General features: G+C 39.1%; 1 protein-coding gene across 5 annotated transcripts in view; it reads right to left on the bottom strand.

The window, feature by feature from the left end:
• Positions 1 to 3036: 3036 nt before the first annotated feature.
• LOC127634067 (catenin delta-2-like) overlaps positions 3037 to 16339 on the bottom strand; it is a 415686-nt gene continuing 402383 nt past the window's right edge. For all 5 annotated transcript variants that reach the window (XM_052113475.1, XM_052113476.1, XM_052113477.1 and 2 more), the window contains 3 exons: positions 9453 to 9584; positions 6834 to 6910; positions 3037 to 5009 (listed from right to left, as the gene is read on the bottom strand). In XM_052113475.1, coding sequence (XP_051969435.1) covers positions 4749 to 5009; positions 6834 to 6910; positions 9453 to 9584 — 470 coding nt within the window. In that variant the 3' untranslated portion in view covers positions 3037 to 4748. The remainder of the gene's footprint in view (positions 5010 to 6833; positions 6911 to 9452; positions 9585 to 16339) is intronic.

The raw sequence follows: 16339 nt of genomic DNA, 5'->3' as shown, positions 1-16339 counted from the left end.
GTTTGCATTTTATGTATCTGTAAGTGTAGCTGAAAAATCCAAACACATTAATAAGGGGATGCCCACAGATTTTTAGCCGTAGTGTTTCTAAAACATGTCACTGATGGAAACATGCAACCTTTAGCTTGTACGCTCTAAAAACTTACATGACAGGTAATGTTTTGATTATCACGAAGGACCTTTGGAGATTGCACCATTCTAATAATAACAAACTAATGTCAGTGGAAGCCACATGAAATTATTCTGACCTAATCAAGTGTAGCACAAAGATGTGTGACATTCACAGTGCCTATTAAACGAACATCCCTGCTCAATCCAATGACTCCATAATGAATCCAGACGAAAATTCATTTCCCCTTCATACATTTTTTTTTTTCTGCAGTTGGATGATGATCCTTTGGTTTATCCAGAAATTGACTTTGTGCCAAACCTGGATTTTGATCTTCTAATTCTCGTAATGTGTCAACAGTACAAAAGAAAAATGGGTTTGGAGTTATTGCAGTCTTTGCACTGATGTAAAATGAATCACATTGTTGAATTTAAGACCTATTTTCATGCCACATTAGATTATAATCCCACAGTGTGACATGGCACAGACTGAAAATGGAACTTTGGTACATATTGAACACTTAATCATTGTAAGCGTTCAGGGGAAATAGAGCTATTCTGCACAACCTCTGAATTAAATTTTACAACTCACAGAGCCAAGGGGATGAGACAGCGAGGGTCTGACACTGATTCTTGAATTGCAATATTTCAACCTGTGAGTCAGAAACATTTAAGGTACAATAGCTGTGACAAGTATGCTACAATTGCATGCATACTATAATATATTCTAGAATATAAGTCCCCAAACAACAGAGGTTAATGTAACCCGCTGAAGTTATTGAATGTATTATTATTATTGAGGAAATGCCTGTAAGACTAGGACTCAAGATGAGGAGACTTCCAGTATATGGTACATGGAAGAAAACTGTACTTTGCTTGAAAATAGGGACATGCATCACACAATACACAACATTACAAGTCTGCTTATTTACATTTTTCAATCAGTTTTTAAAAAAGTTTAAAACACTTGTTTAAAAGAATAGTCTGCCCCAAAATTGTAATTCTCTCATTTACTCCCCCTTATGCCATCCCAAATTCGTATTACATTCTTCTGCTGAAAACAAGCAAAAATATTTTCATAGATGTATGAAGTGTTTTTATCCACACAATGCAAGTAGGGTCAAGTCATTTTATTTGTATAGCGCTTTTCAAATCACACATCGTTTCAAAGCAGCTTTACAGAAAATGTTATAAAAGTAAATGGACGAAGATCACCAATCATATCTCTTCAGAAGAAAGGGATTAAACCACTCGAATTGTATGAATGACCTTTATGCTGCTTTTATGTCCTTTTTGGAGCTTGGAAGTTTTGGATCCAAAACAACATACATCTATGAAAATATCTTCATCTGTATTCCGCAGAAAGAAAGCCATGTGAGTTTGAGACGGCATAAGGGTGAGTAAATAAGGAGAGAATGAGTGCAGCAGTTGATTGACAGGTGGATCAGATGTTTGAATGGATGAACATTTACCCTATACATTTACTCTACAAGCCCAATGTTGTGATGTGTTTCCAACCACCTTCAAATAATGTTGAAGTGGACACATCTCCAAACATTTTGGACTCCTTTATACCTACGTCTAGCATCGTACCGTTTTAAATAATTCACCCAAACGTATCTTAATACCTGGTGTAAACGGGGTCTTTGATGCATTTTTATGACAACAATAATAATAATAACAACAACAATAATGTTATAGAGATTGCTGCGGCAGATTACCATTTGTAGTCAGCTTGTCATGAACTCAACGATTTCTCCCGCTCACCACAAGTGGACTCCCTCGCCCGAATTCTAGTAGTGTTCTGAGCTACAATTCCCAGCATGCCTACCTGGACTGATTATACCCTCACCTGTTCCCTATCCCAAGAACTATTTAAGCACTGAGCATTCTAGGCTCAGTGCAAAGTTTTGTTCTGCCCCGGCTAACATTTCTGAGCGTTTATACGGTTCACATTGCCTGCCCGTGTTTGACTCCTGTCCGTGTTTGACTCCTATATATTTCCGTGGCTTTGAAAAACGTTACTAATTTTAATTATTTCCAGGCCTGCAATTCACAACTATATAATTCCCTAATTTTTACAGGTTTTGAAAGTGCGAATCCTTGTGCCAAAGAATAGCCTAAATCTTTATTTTTCTGCATTTCTTGCTTTGTGCCCACAACAAAAGTAATTGTTGAAGCTATCACTGCAAAAGAGAAGTAATGACAATACCCTCACAAACAGGAAATGAACAGATAGAGCCTGTCTCAAAAGGCTACATTTAAGGTGCCTGTTTTCGAATCCCCATAATGCCTCACCAGCCATGAGCAGTCACATCATCCTACACAGAGAGGAGCGTCCATCCCGTGTGCTTATTTGTGGACACAGTCATGCTGCTGTCATCATAGAACACACTTTGTGTGGACAAAATCCCATCTCTTGCTATGAGTAATTACAGTAACAGGTTCCCCCTTCATGTCTGTGTGCCCATGTGTGAATTGTTAGGTTACCTAAATCGAAGCAAGAGACCCCTGTTTTACATCATGCAAAGCCTGCTGAGGATGTAATGCTCTGAAATAGCCCTCTCTGCTGAGCTATGGATTATGGGAGTGATTCAAACTGGCATCTCTTGCTTTTGTTTTCCTGTTTCCTGGGAAACACGCTGTAGTCTCCGCCATCGTGGTGATAGAGAATTTGGATGGCTGTGTCTTTGAAAATACTGCACCAGCTGGGAAAGGTGGAGGAGCAGATCAATAAAATAAATTCTTGGTATCCATCCAAAGGCTTGCTGTAATCATATTTAGTCACGCTACAAATGTTTAGTATCTGACTGAAAAAGATGCATTATATTATAAATATATAAACACATTATGAATGTCATTAACATGCAATGATCACATATAATGCTACTCATAAAATCTGCACATAAAAACAGCTCTAAATCGCAAAGAGTAGTTTATTATCCTGACATCAGAACATCATCCAAATGCAGTGTGATTTTCTATGTAGCTTGGTAACAACACAACTGAGACCAGGTCAACATTTTCAAGTTTCATTTTGTTTTCTCTGTTTGGAATCAGAACATGAAGGTAAACACAATCATTTTGTACAAGTCTTTTCTAGTTTGTTGCTTTCAGTGACACTGACATCTGCACATAAAAATTATATAGATCTATATTTATATTTATATTCATATTTATATATTTATCATTCTCTATTAACATTTCAGTGTTGCAGCTCAATATCTCGTCAAATCAAACAGCAGAAGCCACCTGTTAAAAACCAAGGCTCTCATAAACACTGATCGACATACAGCACGCACTCAACTAACACTGAGAGACAGGATTTTGTACATCTTTGGAGGGAATTAAGCTTGCAAAGGTTTTGCCCTCCTGGTAGTATTCCAGTGTTTTCTAGATGTAGCTTAATTCCAGTAAAACACATGTATAAACCAAAAAGCAGATACAAATTGAAGAAATAACAAGTTATAGTAACGTAAAACCTAAAGCAATGTCTCCAGTGCTGATTTAAGAGATTTTAAAATTTGGCACTACTGTATGTTAGTCATTGTTTCAATTAGTTAGCACAGAAAACTGAGATCTAAAACAGGCAGTTTTTCTGCAAATTTTGACGATATATAGCCTTATTTATTTTTTCACACCAAGTCATCAAGAAAATAAGAAAAAAAAGATTTAACTGAAAATGGAAAAAGGATCTAAATGTCAAAAATTTACATCTCTTTTTTTTTTAGGCAGTGAGAAAGCACACCATTGACAAGGAAAGTGGAATGGTCCTCTGGTAATTGTCTAAATGGCTTTTGTTTAGTTGTCACAGGTATATTCACATGATCAGAATTAACAATATTGGCATATACATCCTTGCTCTTTGAACGTGTTTGTATTTTTGGAAAGGAGATGTTGATGGTTAATACATCCCTCTGAGGACTTAATTTTTTTTGTCTTTTTCTTTGTACTGTAAAACAATATGCAAATCCATGGGAAGAGTGGTCTGTGTAATTTACACAATGCACTTGTGTAATGCATCTCTTTAATGTACACTAAATACTTTACATCAATAAATTAAAAAAGATTAAAAAAAATGATGCAAAATTAAAGGGGAAAAATTGTGGAAAAAAAAAAAAACCCTTCTAACATAGAGGACATTCCTTAATATTCGAGATGAAGCTTTGATCTACCATGACATCAAATGAATGAAAAATAATTTTTGAATAAGGTGAAAAGCAGTTCCCGTAGCTGAAGTTACAAACTCAAATTTCTTGTGCTCCCATACCTTACCTTCACTTGCTCAACTTGTGCAAACTCCTTTTTTACCTTCACTTTTGAAATACCTTTCAATAAAAACCCACTCTCTACTCCAAAGGTTAAGCTTTTGCTTCTCTTTAAAGTATGTGCTCTATGTAGTCTATTACACATTCTTTCTCGCACATTCTCTCTCTCAAGGCCTTCTTTTCTACTCTTGCTTGCTCACTCTCTTACTGTACCCCTCCTTTTCCCAAATTCTGCTCTTATTCACCATGGAACCAGCTTAGATGAAAACTTGCTGAAAAATGTTTTGTGATATGCATGCACATGCAGTTTCCCAGGCTCTTTACATGCCCAACTTCAGCTGCCTGTCCGCAAGGCCTTGGGGTCGTGAAGTCCTAAACCCAGGAGTCAGGAGAGGCGGGATAGTGACTTGTTTCATAGTTGAGTTCACTATAGGGCCGGGCGGCAGAGTAGAAGTCCACATAATTCCCAGTGGACTTGAGTCCCAGGTGCATATTGAGATCGGTGGCAGTAGGGGGGCGATGGACTTGATCCTCAAAAAATGGTTCTTCAAAGTTCCTAGTGGAGTTTTGATAGATGGGGTATGCCGCAAAGTTTTTGCATGGGGGCTCCTGTGGTGCTGGTGGTGGAGGGACCTGAGACAAAACGAGTATATAGTGAAAGTCAGTGTTCAACAGAACTCTTATGAAAGTAAGAAAGAAGAGTCAGCTTGCAAACACATTGATTTGGAGCTTCTTTAACTTTTTTGTAATTTATTCGACGTTTAATCTACTCTACATATGCCATTTGTAGGCAAGGATGGAAAATGGCCCCACTGTAAAAATTAAAAGATAAGAGGCACATTTGGAGTTCCTCAGCTGCTACACCAGCAAAACCAGACACCCTTTAAAGGAGCCTCAAATAACCTATATATGTCCTCAGAGAACTTCAAGATATATTAAAAAAGCCTTTCCATTATGATGGGGTTAATAAAGGAAACATTAACAGTACTTAAGGGTTCTTTAGAGTTCTTGCAGAAACTAAGAGCAAGTTACTTAGAGAACAGAAAGTGTGCTTGGAGGATCTCTAGAAGTTCCCGCCAGCATGGCAGCTGAAGAACCCCAAATGGTGCTTCAAGTATCTTCCAATTTGTCCAGATTATGAGGCTCTGGTACAAGAGCCTCTATGAAGACCCCCTCTTGTTGCTCCACTCACCATTTTTGCCAGGGAGTAAACAAATAACATCTTGTAGTACTTAGTAATTGTGACTTTATATTCCAAGAATACGTTTAAATAAGTCAATGTGGCAGTATAGTAATAGTAATTCTCTATACTGTTAAAAGCATTGCACATCATTGCTAGCCCACTCCGAGCACTGTCAAGCCCTGTTTGTCTATTGATATCTGTTTTACATTTGCAGTGCCTTGTTTTTGGGTGTCTGGCTACTGTAGACCTCTTAGCTTAAGACCAGTTGCAGTTTAGAGGCCCCGGGAAACTGGCCCCGTCGACCCGGACTATAATCCATCCTTTTAGTAGTTTGATTTTCCCTGAAGTGTGTATACGCTGTGGCAATTTCAACATTGCATTTGTTGAATTGGCTTGACACATCACTGGTCAACCAATGGGGGGAGTTTGGGGACTACCTGCTTGACCCAATAATGAAAGATGTGGGGAATGTTTAGGAAACCTATTCGGAAACAGTCATTATTTTTGTAATGCTGTTTGGTGCCGGCTCAGAAATGACATACTGCACTTTTCAAAACCTTCAAGAGTTAAATTCACATCACTCCATCCATTCAGAGTTGGTTTCGATAACAGAGTGATTTGAAACAGAAAATAAGATGTTGCTAAATGAAAAAGATGCAGAGCTGAATGCTCTCCAGCTACAGAAAGGGAATATCCATGTGGAAGCCAGGCTTATCAGTGCCCAGCCTCCTTGCATGTGCTCATCAGGGAAACCATTTCTGTCGACTGAGTCAACATACGGTGTGGATTGGAAGAGTGCCAGGGACATCTGTTAAACTTTTTCAATACACAATCTGAAAGTCTATAGCTAGAGAGTAAAGCAATACCATTATAAGTCTTGTCAAGTAGAATTAACAGATATTCTACATGGCCGAATTCACTAAAAATACTTAAGCATTTGGAAGCATGCAGTTGCTACTCATTCCCATAGCTTGACAGCTCACACAGTCAAATAAACAACATCTGACAGAGCTTTGAAAGCAACATTAGATCTGAAGCATTTTGTTTGCCAACACACTTCCAGATTGCTAGATAGACAGCTGTCTTGCACTGAAAACACTTAATAATGTTTTCTCCTCACACAGATGCATAAAAATAATAAATGTAAATATTCCATTATTCTTATGAACAAAAGATTTCTACAGTAGGAGACACATTTCACATATGGACTTAGAGCTGCAGTCCCTGTTTGACCCTAGTTAGTTGAGTTGGCTCAAGCTAATGCTGTCGCTCACCTGGTTGTGTTTGATCTCTTCATTTGAAGTCTCGTAAGAGTTCCGGAACAATGTGGATGTTCCACAGGAGGTTTGAACTGTGGGATGAAAGCAAGATTGTGAATGTGCAGGGACTGTTTTTTCTTTTTAAATAAATGAAGCATTAACCAACTGAAAAAAAAATGCCCTGCAAATTGTGCTTTGCATTGCCAGTGAAATACAGCCATCCTACAGTTGAAGTCAGAAGTTTACATATACTTAGGTTGAAGTCATTAAAACAAATTTTTAACCACTCCACAGATTTAATATTAGCAAACTCTAGTTTTGGCAATTTGTTTATTGTGCAACCTATATTGTGCATGACACAAGTAATTTTTCCAACAATTGTTTACAGACAGATTGTTTAACTTTTTATTGACAATCTCACAATTCCATTGGGTCAGATGTTTACATACACCAAGTTAACTGTACCTTTAAGCAGCTTGGAAAATTCCAGAAAATGATGCCAAGCCTTTAGACAATTAGCTTCTGATAGGAGGTGTACTGAATTGGAGGTGTACCTGTGGATGTATTTTAAGGCCTACCTTCAAACTAAGTGCCTCTTTGCTTGACATCATGGGAAAATCAAAATAAATCAGTCAAGACCTTGGAAAAAAAAATTTGTGGACCTCCACAAGCAATTTCCAAAAGCCTAAAGGTACCACGGTCATCTGTAAAAACAATAGTATGCAAGTATAAATGCCATGGGACCACACAGCCAACATACTGCTCAGGAAGGAGATGCATTCTGTCTCATAGAGATGAACGTAGTTTGGGGTGAAAAGTGCAAATCAATCCCAGAACAACAGCAAATTACCTTTTAAAGATGGTGGAGGAAACAGGAAGATAAGTACCTATATCCACAGTAAAACAAGTTATATATCGACATAACCGAAAGACTGGTCAGCAAGGAAGAAGGAAGACTACAGTTACAAGTGCACATGGGGACAAAGATCTTACTTTCTGGAGAAATGTCCTCTGGTCTAATGAAACAAAATGTAACTGTTTGGCCATAATGACCATCATTATGTTTGGAGGAAAAAGGATGAGGTTTGCAAGCCTATGAACACCATCCCAACGGTGAAGCATGGGGGTGGCAGAAGCATGATGTGGGGGTGTTTTGCTGCAGAAGGGACTGGTGCACTTCACAAAATAGTTGGCATCATGAGGAAGAAAACGTATGTGGCTATATTGACGCAACATCTCAAGACATCTGCCAGGAAGTTAATGCTCGGTCGCAAATGGGTCTTCCAATATGGACAATGACCCCATGCATACCTCAAAAGTTGTGGCAAAATGACTTAAGGACATCAAAGTCAAGGTATGTGGCCAACACAAGGCCCTGACCTCAATCCGATAGAAAATTTGTTGGCAGATCCGAAAAAGCGTGCGTGAGCAAGGAGGCCTACAAACCTTACTCAGTTACACCAGTTCTGTATGGAGGAATGGGCCAAAATTCCAGCACTTATTGTGAGCTTGTGGAAGGCTACCCAAAATGTTTGACCCAAGTTAAACAATTTAAAGGCAATGCGACCAAATACTAACAAAGTGTATGTAAACTTCTGACCCACTGGATATGTGATGAAAGAAATAAAAGCTGAAATAAATAATTCTCCCTACTATTATTCTGAGATTTCACATTCTTAAAATAAAGTAGTGATCCTTACTGACCTAAGACAGTTCATACTTGCTACGATTAAAATTCTCACATTAAATGTAGGAGTTTAAATGTATTTGATTATGGTGTATGTAAACTTCTTCAACTGTATGTGCAGTGAAGAGAAAAAGGTTTTATATTAAATTTTAATAAACCCATTTTATTCTGTAACGTCATGCATATCAGCGTAAAACAGAATCAACAAGAATTTATTGGATTTTAAAAAGTTGTCTCATTACGGTATAACAGGTGTGTAAAGAGAAGTGGTTGAAAAATAAGTGGGGTTGTCAGTCCAAAAGGAATGTCATTTTAGATGTGAAGAAAATTCTTACATTTTGATGAAAGACTACAAAGACAAATACATTTTCTTTGGAATAATGTGCACATCAGGCCCAGGTATACTTCGCTTTTCCGCATTCTGGATCGGATCACGCCCGGTCGACCGCATTGCTTCCAAAGTACACTTACTGACTGCGAGTGAATATGAACGCATTCGACACATGTGCACTACTATGGTTTGTGATACTCTTTTAGTACAGTTAATGGCAGGCGCATTTGCCAACGATGACCACAAATGAGGACCGCACGCGGTCAGGCTGCGCGGCTGTGCTAATGACTAAATCTGCGTACTGATCAGCAACGTGGACAACTGAAGTGTACTTTGGCCTTTAGGAATTATGTACAAAAAGACCAGGAATGTGTATTAAGAAATTTAAAAGTCAATTTTAGGGCTAGGCATTGATACAGATTTCCCGATTCAATTTGGATTCACAGGAGCTCGTTTCGATTAGATTCCAATTTAAATTATGTTAATTATACAGGAGACCTTTTAACATGTTACATTAAAAATATATACATTTTATAATATAATAATATATTGTTTTATCATTACTTTTATCCTCTTGTCCTCCTCTTCCTCATGCTTCTCTTCAAGTTAGACCTACCTGCCATTGTGTCTTTTCTGGAAGAATGCTCTCCTTTGTTTCCATGGTAACCGGCGTTGGTTCCAGTCGAATCGTAGTCACTCGTCCTCTCCTTGAGGCTGATCATCTCCCTGGGTGAGGTGGGGGCACTGGCTGCAATTCAGATCATCACATGCACATTTTTACAAAGCATCTGGAGGCACACTGGCCTGATTTCACACTTTGTGGCTTTTTTTGGCTGCTTTTTTTTGGTTGGTTTGCCTATCCTCATGTCGGTATATCTGATTTGGTCTTTTTATATCTCTGTTTTCTCTTCACTCCTTCTGTCTTTTTTGTCTGATTCTCTCTCTTTTTGTTTCATATTGTCTTTGTGCATCACTTCCCTGCACAAGGCTGGGCATGAAGAAGAGTGGATCATTATTCATCATTAGCTGTTTATAGCATGTCAGCATGAAGGATATTTCCAACAGGTCATGAAACAGGCAGCTCCAATCTACGCAGCTATCCAAAGTCATAAGAAATGGCGTACATGAGCAATAAATCACACAAAAATACTAAATTCATCTGTGAAATAGCATTCTTTAAAAATAATCAGGACAGAAAGTATGAAGTCATCATATCTACAGTATGAATCACTGCATTACATCAATGTATTCCTTTACATCCTTTAGATAAAAAAAATATATGAATTAGTTTTTACTAGTTTTTCTAGTGCTTGCCTGTGCAAAATCATTGCAATGATGTGAAGGTGGTTTTGGTGGTTGCCAGGGTTATGCGATTGCTAGGTTGCTGCTAGGAGGTTGCTTACTTGCAAAAGTCAAATGAGCCCACCCTCAAGTCTCTATGTTATTGTGATCTATAGATTTGGCTATATCAAGTCTGATTGCTTGGGAAAGTAACAGAATAGCTCTCCTCAACAAGCCACACAAATTAAGGTATAATTCAAGTCTGTAGAACAAACAATGCAGGAAAAATGATGTGGTTAAATGTAATACCGAGGGTTGGGGATTTTTAATGCATGTACAGTAGTAATACTTATGTTTGGCCTAGCAAACAGTACAACTACAATATATGCAAATTCTCCCCAAGAATTATAATGAAAGTTGTTTTATATTCTTTTATTTTTTGATTATCTGGTAATGAGTATTTTGACCTGATTACTGCCTGTGTTTTGGAGTGACTTTGTTTAAAGCTCTGTTATGTCCCAGGTACTTTAGAACATTTGTGTGAAGGTCACAGAAATCAGGAATGAGCCTTCCCTCTGTGCCAAAAAGATCTTCCAGCCTCAATGCTCTAACCGGATCAGTGGCACTAACCCTCCGGCCCTCCTACAACCTGGTCCAGTAGAGCCAGGATCCCTGGTTTGTGAGCAGCAGCACTATCTCTGAAGCACAAGGCTGCCCGAGGGATCACAGGCATGGAAGAACTCTTTCAACAGCACAAAAGGATTTAGACACACCCACATACAAGCACACGTATACTCAACTGTATTACAGATCTCTTAGCGATCAGCCTTGACCACCACATAAAAGTATATACACTAGGGATGAGGAAAACGACCTATTTTCCAAACCAAGTAGTCGTGGGTTGTCTGAACGACTAGTCGAGTACTTGGTCTTAAGGAGGCCCGGTATAATTCCCTGAACCTGATTGGATGCATTTCTTAGTGTTCATTTACATAAACACAATAGAATGGAACAGAATGCAGAGGTCTCATGATGTGTTTTTAAAAGTTGGGCCATTTTTAGCTTGATGTTCCATCATAGAGGAATGGTTCACCCAAAAATGAAAATTCTCTCATCATTTACTCACTCTTATGCCATCCCCGATGTGTATGACTTTTTTTCTTCACCAGAACACAAATTAAGATTTTTAGAAGAATATCTCAGCTCTGTAGGTCCATACAATGCAAGTGAATGAGTCCCAATATTTTGAAGCCAATCATTATATCAGTGTGTTACTCCATGATATTAAAGCCCAAAAATTCAGAAAAGACAACAAAAGTGAGAAAGAAATGACATGCTGTTTCTCCCAGATGTGGTTGAAATCTTATTTAAGTACAAACGCAACATGTCAAGCACAATTATCCATTATTTTATATTATTACCTGTATTAAAGGAGCTTAAAGTGTTTGTGCTTCTTTTCTGTGATGATATCTGACACACTAAAGAGGATCTATTAAGCTCTCATGATTCAGAATCAGAATCAGTTTTATTGCAAAGTATGCTTACACATACAAGGAATTTGTCTTAGTAACAGGAGCTTCCAGTGTACAATACAAACAATACAAAAAAAAAAATACAAAAACAGCAGCAAGACAGATAATAAAAAACAAAACACATATATATAATTATACATATACTTACATACACACAGACACACATCTTCATACATACACACACGTACGTAGTGCAAATCTAAAACAAATCCGTTATATAAAGTACAAAAATACAATATGTTATGTACAGTGCAAAAAGTCAGAAGAGGATATGTTAGATAATATAAATAGACTTAAACTGTGTATTGCACATAATAATTGCTCAATGGGGAGGCTTTAACTGTTTATGAGATGGATAGACTGAGGGAAAAAACTGTTCCTGTGTCTGACGGTTCTGATGTTCAGAGCTCTGTAGCGCCGGCCAGAAGACAACAGTTCAAAAAGGTAATAGGTTGGGTGAGTGGGATCCAGAGTGATTTTTACAGCCTTTTTCCTCACTCTGGAAGTGTACAGTTCTTGAAGGGGGAGCAGGGGGCAACCAATAATCCGCTCAGCAGTCCGAACTGTCCTTTGTAGTCTTCTGATGTCTGATTTCGTAGCTGCACTAAACCAGACAGTTATTGAAGTGCAGAGGACAGACTCAATGACTGCTAAGTAGAACTGTATCAACAGCGCCTGTGGCAGGTTGAACTTCCTCAGCTGGCGAAGGAAGTACGACCTCTGATGGGCCTTTTTCACAATGGAGTCAATGTGTGTCTCCCACTTCATGTCCTGTGAGATGGTAGAGCCCAGGAACCTGAATGACTCCACTACTGCCACAGTGCTGTTTAGAATGGTGAGGGGGGTCACTGCTGGGGTGTTCCTCCTAAAGTTCACAGTCATCTCCACCATTTTGAGCGTGTTCATTTCCAGGTTGTTATGATTGCACCAGTGAACCAGCTGTTAAACCTCCTTTCTGTATGCAGACTCATCGTCATCTTGGATGAGGCCGATGACAGTAGTGTCGTCTGCAAACTTCAGGAGCTTGACAGAGGGATCCTTGGTGATGCAGTCATTGGTGTAAAGGGAGAAGAGTAGTGGGGAGAGCACACATCCCTGGGGGGCACCAGTGCTAACTGTACAGATGCTGGAAGTAAATTTCCACTGTCTCACAAGCTGCTGCCTGTCCGTCAGAAAGCTGGTAATCCACTGAAATATAGACATGGGAACAGGGAGTTGGTTTAACTTAGTCCAGAGAATAGCTGGGATGATGGTGTTGAAAGCCGAACTGAAGTCCACGAAAAGGATCCTTGCATATGTCCCCGATCTGTCCACATGTTGCAGGATATGATGCAATCCCATGTTGGCTGCATCATCCACAGACCTGTTTGCAAGCAAATTGAAGGGGATCTAGAAAGAGTCCACTGATGTCCTTCAGGTGGGCCAACACCAGTCTCTCAAATGACTTCATGACCACAGACGTCAGGGCGACAGGTCTGTAGTCATTAATTGGTAACTGTAGTCAATGGTTTCTTAGGGACAGGGATAATAATTTAGCATTTGAAGCAGCATGGGACTTCACACTGCTCCAGTGATCTATGAAGATCTGAGTGAAGATGGGGGCCAGTTGGTTAGCACAGGATCGGAAGCACGCTGGTGAGACGCCATCTGGGCCTGAAGCCTTCCTCATCTTTTGCTTCTGAAAGACGAGGCACACATCATCTTCACAGATCTTGAGTGCTGGTTGAGTAGCAGGAGTGGGGTTGCAGGAGGTGTTGGTGTTTGTGTGTAGTGAAGGTCAGAGTGGGTGTGGGGTGTGGGATTGGGCCTTTCAAATCTACATTAAAACACATTCAGGTCATCAGCCAGTCATTGGTTCACCACAGGGTTGGGGGTAGTCTGCTTGGGAGTTCTGTAATTATTAAGTTATTTCAGGCCACTCCACACTGATGCAGGGTCGTTAGCTAAAAACTTGTTTTTGATAGATTCCAGTTTAACTGGAATCTATCAGTTCTATCAGGTTTAAAGAGAGAACACTGCAGGGGCTTTAGCCATATAAAGATACTTTTTGTAATCGTTTTAAAATACAGACAGATGACCAGGAATTCTTCTAAGAGTAGCTTCTTTTAGCCATTCTGATTTCCTTATTCAGTGTGTTCCTGGCCTGATTATACAAGACATTATCCCCACCCCTGCAAGCGTCCTCTTTGGCATGGTGAAGCTGTCTGAGTTTTCCTGTAAACCATGGTTTATCATTGTTGAATTATAAAAAAGTCCTAGTAGGGATGCACATGTCCTCTCCAACTGATGTATGATGTAACAGTATCTGTGAGCTCGTCCAGGTCTGTAGCTGCAGCTTCAAAATCACTACAATCAGTACAGTCAAAGCAGGCTTGTAGTTCCCGTTCTGCTTTAGTGGTCCATCTCTTTACAGTCCTTACAACTGACTTTGTTGAAGATGATGAACCAGACACCTCCAGTGATCAGAGAGTCCCAAAGCTGCACGTGGGACAGAGCGATATGCATCCTTTATTGTTGTGTAGCAGTGATCCAGTATGTTCCTGTCTCTGGTGGGGCATGTAATGTGCTGTTTGTATTTGGACAGTTCACGTGTGAGATTTGCTTTGTTAAAATCCCCAAGAATAATAATAATTGAGTCCGGGTATTATTGTTCGGTGTCTTTGATTTGATCAGAAAGTTGTTGCAGTGCTAGGTTTCCACACACGTTTGGAGCGATGTAAACACACACCAGAATAAACGAGATTGTGTATGCATCAAGTTTAAACTTTGCAGTTTAAAAATCAGCATTTGACTGACAGGTGTGGGTTGGCACTTCACTGCTGCCGGGACGCATTCAGGACGGATTAGCATTTACACCTCAAATGCGATATGGTCACATGTATTTTTGACCACATTCCTAGGTGTTTGTTCATCCAATTACAAAACATTTTAGACCCCATTTAGTCCTGTATTTAGGGCTGACCAAATGTGATCAGATCACCTGAAACCTTAATACCAGGAGTAAACAGGGTCTAAAATGTGACGCCTGTTCTAGAATGCTCAAAAAATACACAACTTAGCCATACTTTCTCAGCAAGGGTTTTACAAACTAATAGCTGTAATTAAATTGATAATCTAGTTGACCTCAAAGGCAATAGTTGGTAGCTGGACGACTTATCCACCATCATGACCCATCACTAATATACACCAGCTCATACACGCACACGCATGCACAGAATTTTTAACAAGCACTACAATTTTCATTAAAACAACATAATAATTTAGAACATTACCACAATGGCAAATAGAAACATTAGCATGCTAATTATTTTAAACCCATAATCAGATTATTACAGCAGGCACTTTACCCTCCTCTAAACTGCCTTGATATGACTCGTAATCTAATCACTGTTCTTCTTCAACAATGCATCATTTTGCAAAAATACGCACATAGCTGATTATCAGTCTTAAGTAATGAGGAGCTCTGGCTGTTATTACTCACTTGAGTCAACAAAAGTATTGCAAAGGATCACGTAATATGTTCCCATAAATCTCACGAATGGTGATTCTCAGAAACACACAAAGCAGTTTCCCAGAAATCAGTATTGATGCATTTGATTAAATGTACAGTTTTGATTTGATTAACTTCAGGTGAAGCTACAGATTTACTGAATGGACGATGACCTCAACATTAGAAAATGAAAACAGTATGTTTCTGTGGACAAGCAATAGAAATTATATTATGAATCAAGAGAGATGTGGAATAAAGCAGATCTTTGCACTGATGAATGTTTTTTGTGTCAGAGTTCCACTGGAATCAGGAGAGGAAAACATTGGCTACCACAACACTTATGTATATCTTCTTGCCTGCAGGACTAATACGCCTCTATTGTGCGAGTCCTGATATACCAGTTAATTCTCACAATGGCAGAAAAGTGGCTCATCAACAGTAGATTGCAACATTAAAGCACCATGAAAAATCCTTAAGCATCATGTATTTTTATCCACAGAACACTTTCTCGCAATGTTTGGTGTCCATTAATTGATTTACATCAATTTTTATTTGATTAAATATTTCCACTTACCCTAACCCCCGAAATGAACTAAATCATACTGTTAATAATTTCTCCATGGAACTTGAGCATTTGAGTTGCAGCCATGCTTTCCATGTGTCTCTAAACAGTAATAACTGTCAACTCTACATCAGCTCAACATCAAGGTGATCTTGTGTTGTTGTGTACATGCTTCACATTCACGCTTTACTGATTACTGACTAGTTAGAGCTAAACATACACTTTAGTTGGGCAGATTAAATTTGAAATGTCAGGCATTTTTAATATCTTCCCTATCTTCGAGCCTTTATCGTCACTCTGGATGTGTACAGTCCTAACAGGGTTGGTAGGGGAGCACCAATAAGCATTTCAGCAGTCCGAACTATTATTTGAAGTCTTTTGATGTCTGACTTGGTAGCTGAACCAAACCAGACAGTTATTGAAGTGCAGATGACAGACTCAATGACTGCTGAGTAGAACTGTATCAGCAAGACCAGAACTGCATCAGAACTGTGTGGCAGGTTGAACGACCTCTGCTGGGCCTTTTTCAAAATTGAGTCTATGTGGGCCTCCCACTTCATGTCCTGTGAAATGGTGGAGCCCAGGAACCTGAATGACCCAACTGTTGCCACAGTGCTTTTCAGGATGGTGAGCTGGGT

The sequence above is a fragment of the Xyrauchen texanus genome, chromosome 41, assembly GCF_025860055.1.
Source record: "Xyrauchen texanus isolate HMW12.3.18 chromosome 41, RBS_HiC_50CHRs, whole genome shotgun sequence".
NCBI classification, from domain to species: domain Eukaryota; kingdom Metazoa; phylum Chordata; class Actinopteri; order Cypriniformes; family Catostomidae; genus Xyrauchen; species Xyrauchen texanus.
This window is presented reverse-complemented; position numbering and strand designations above follow the sequence as displayed.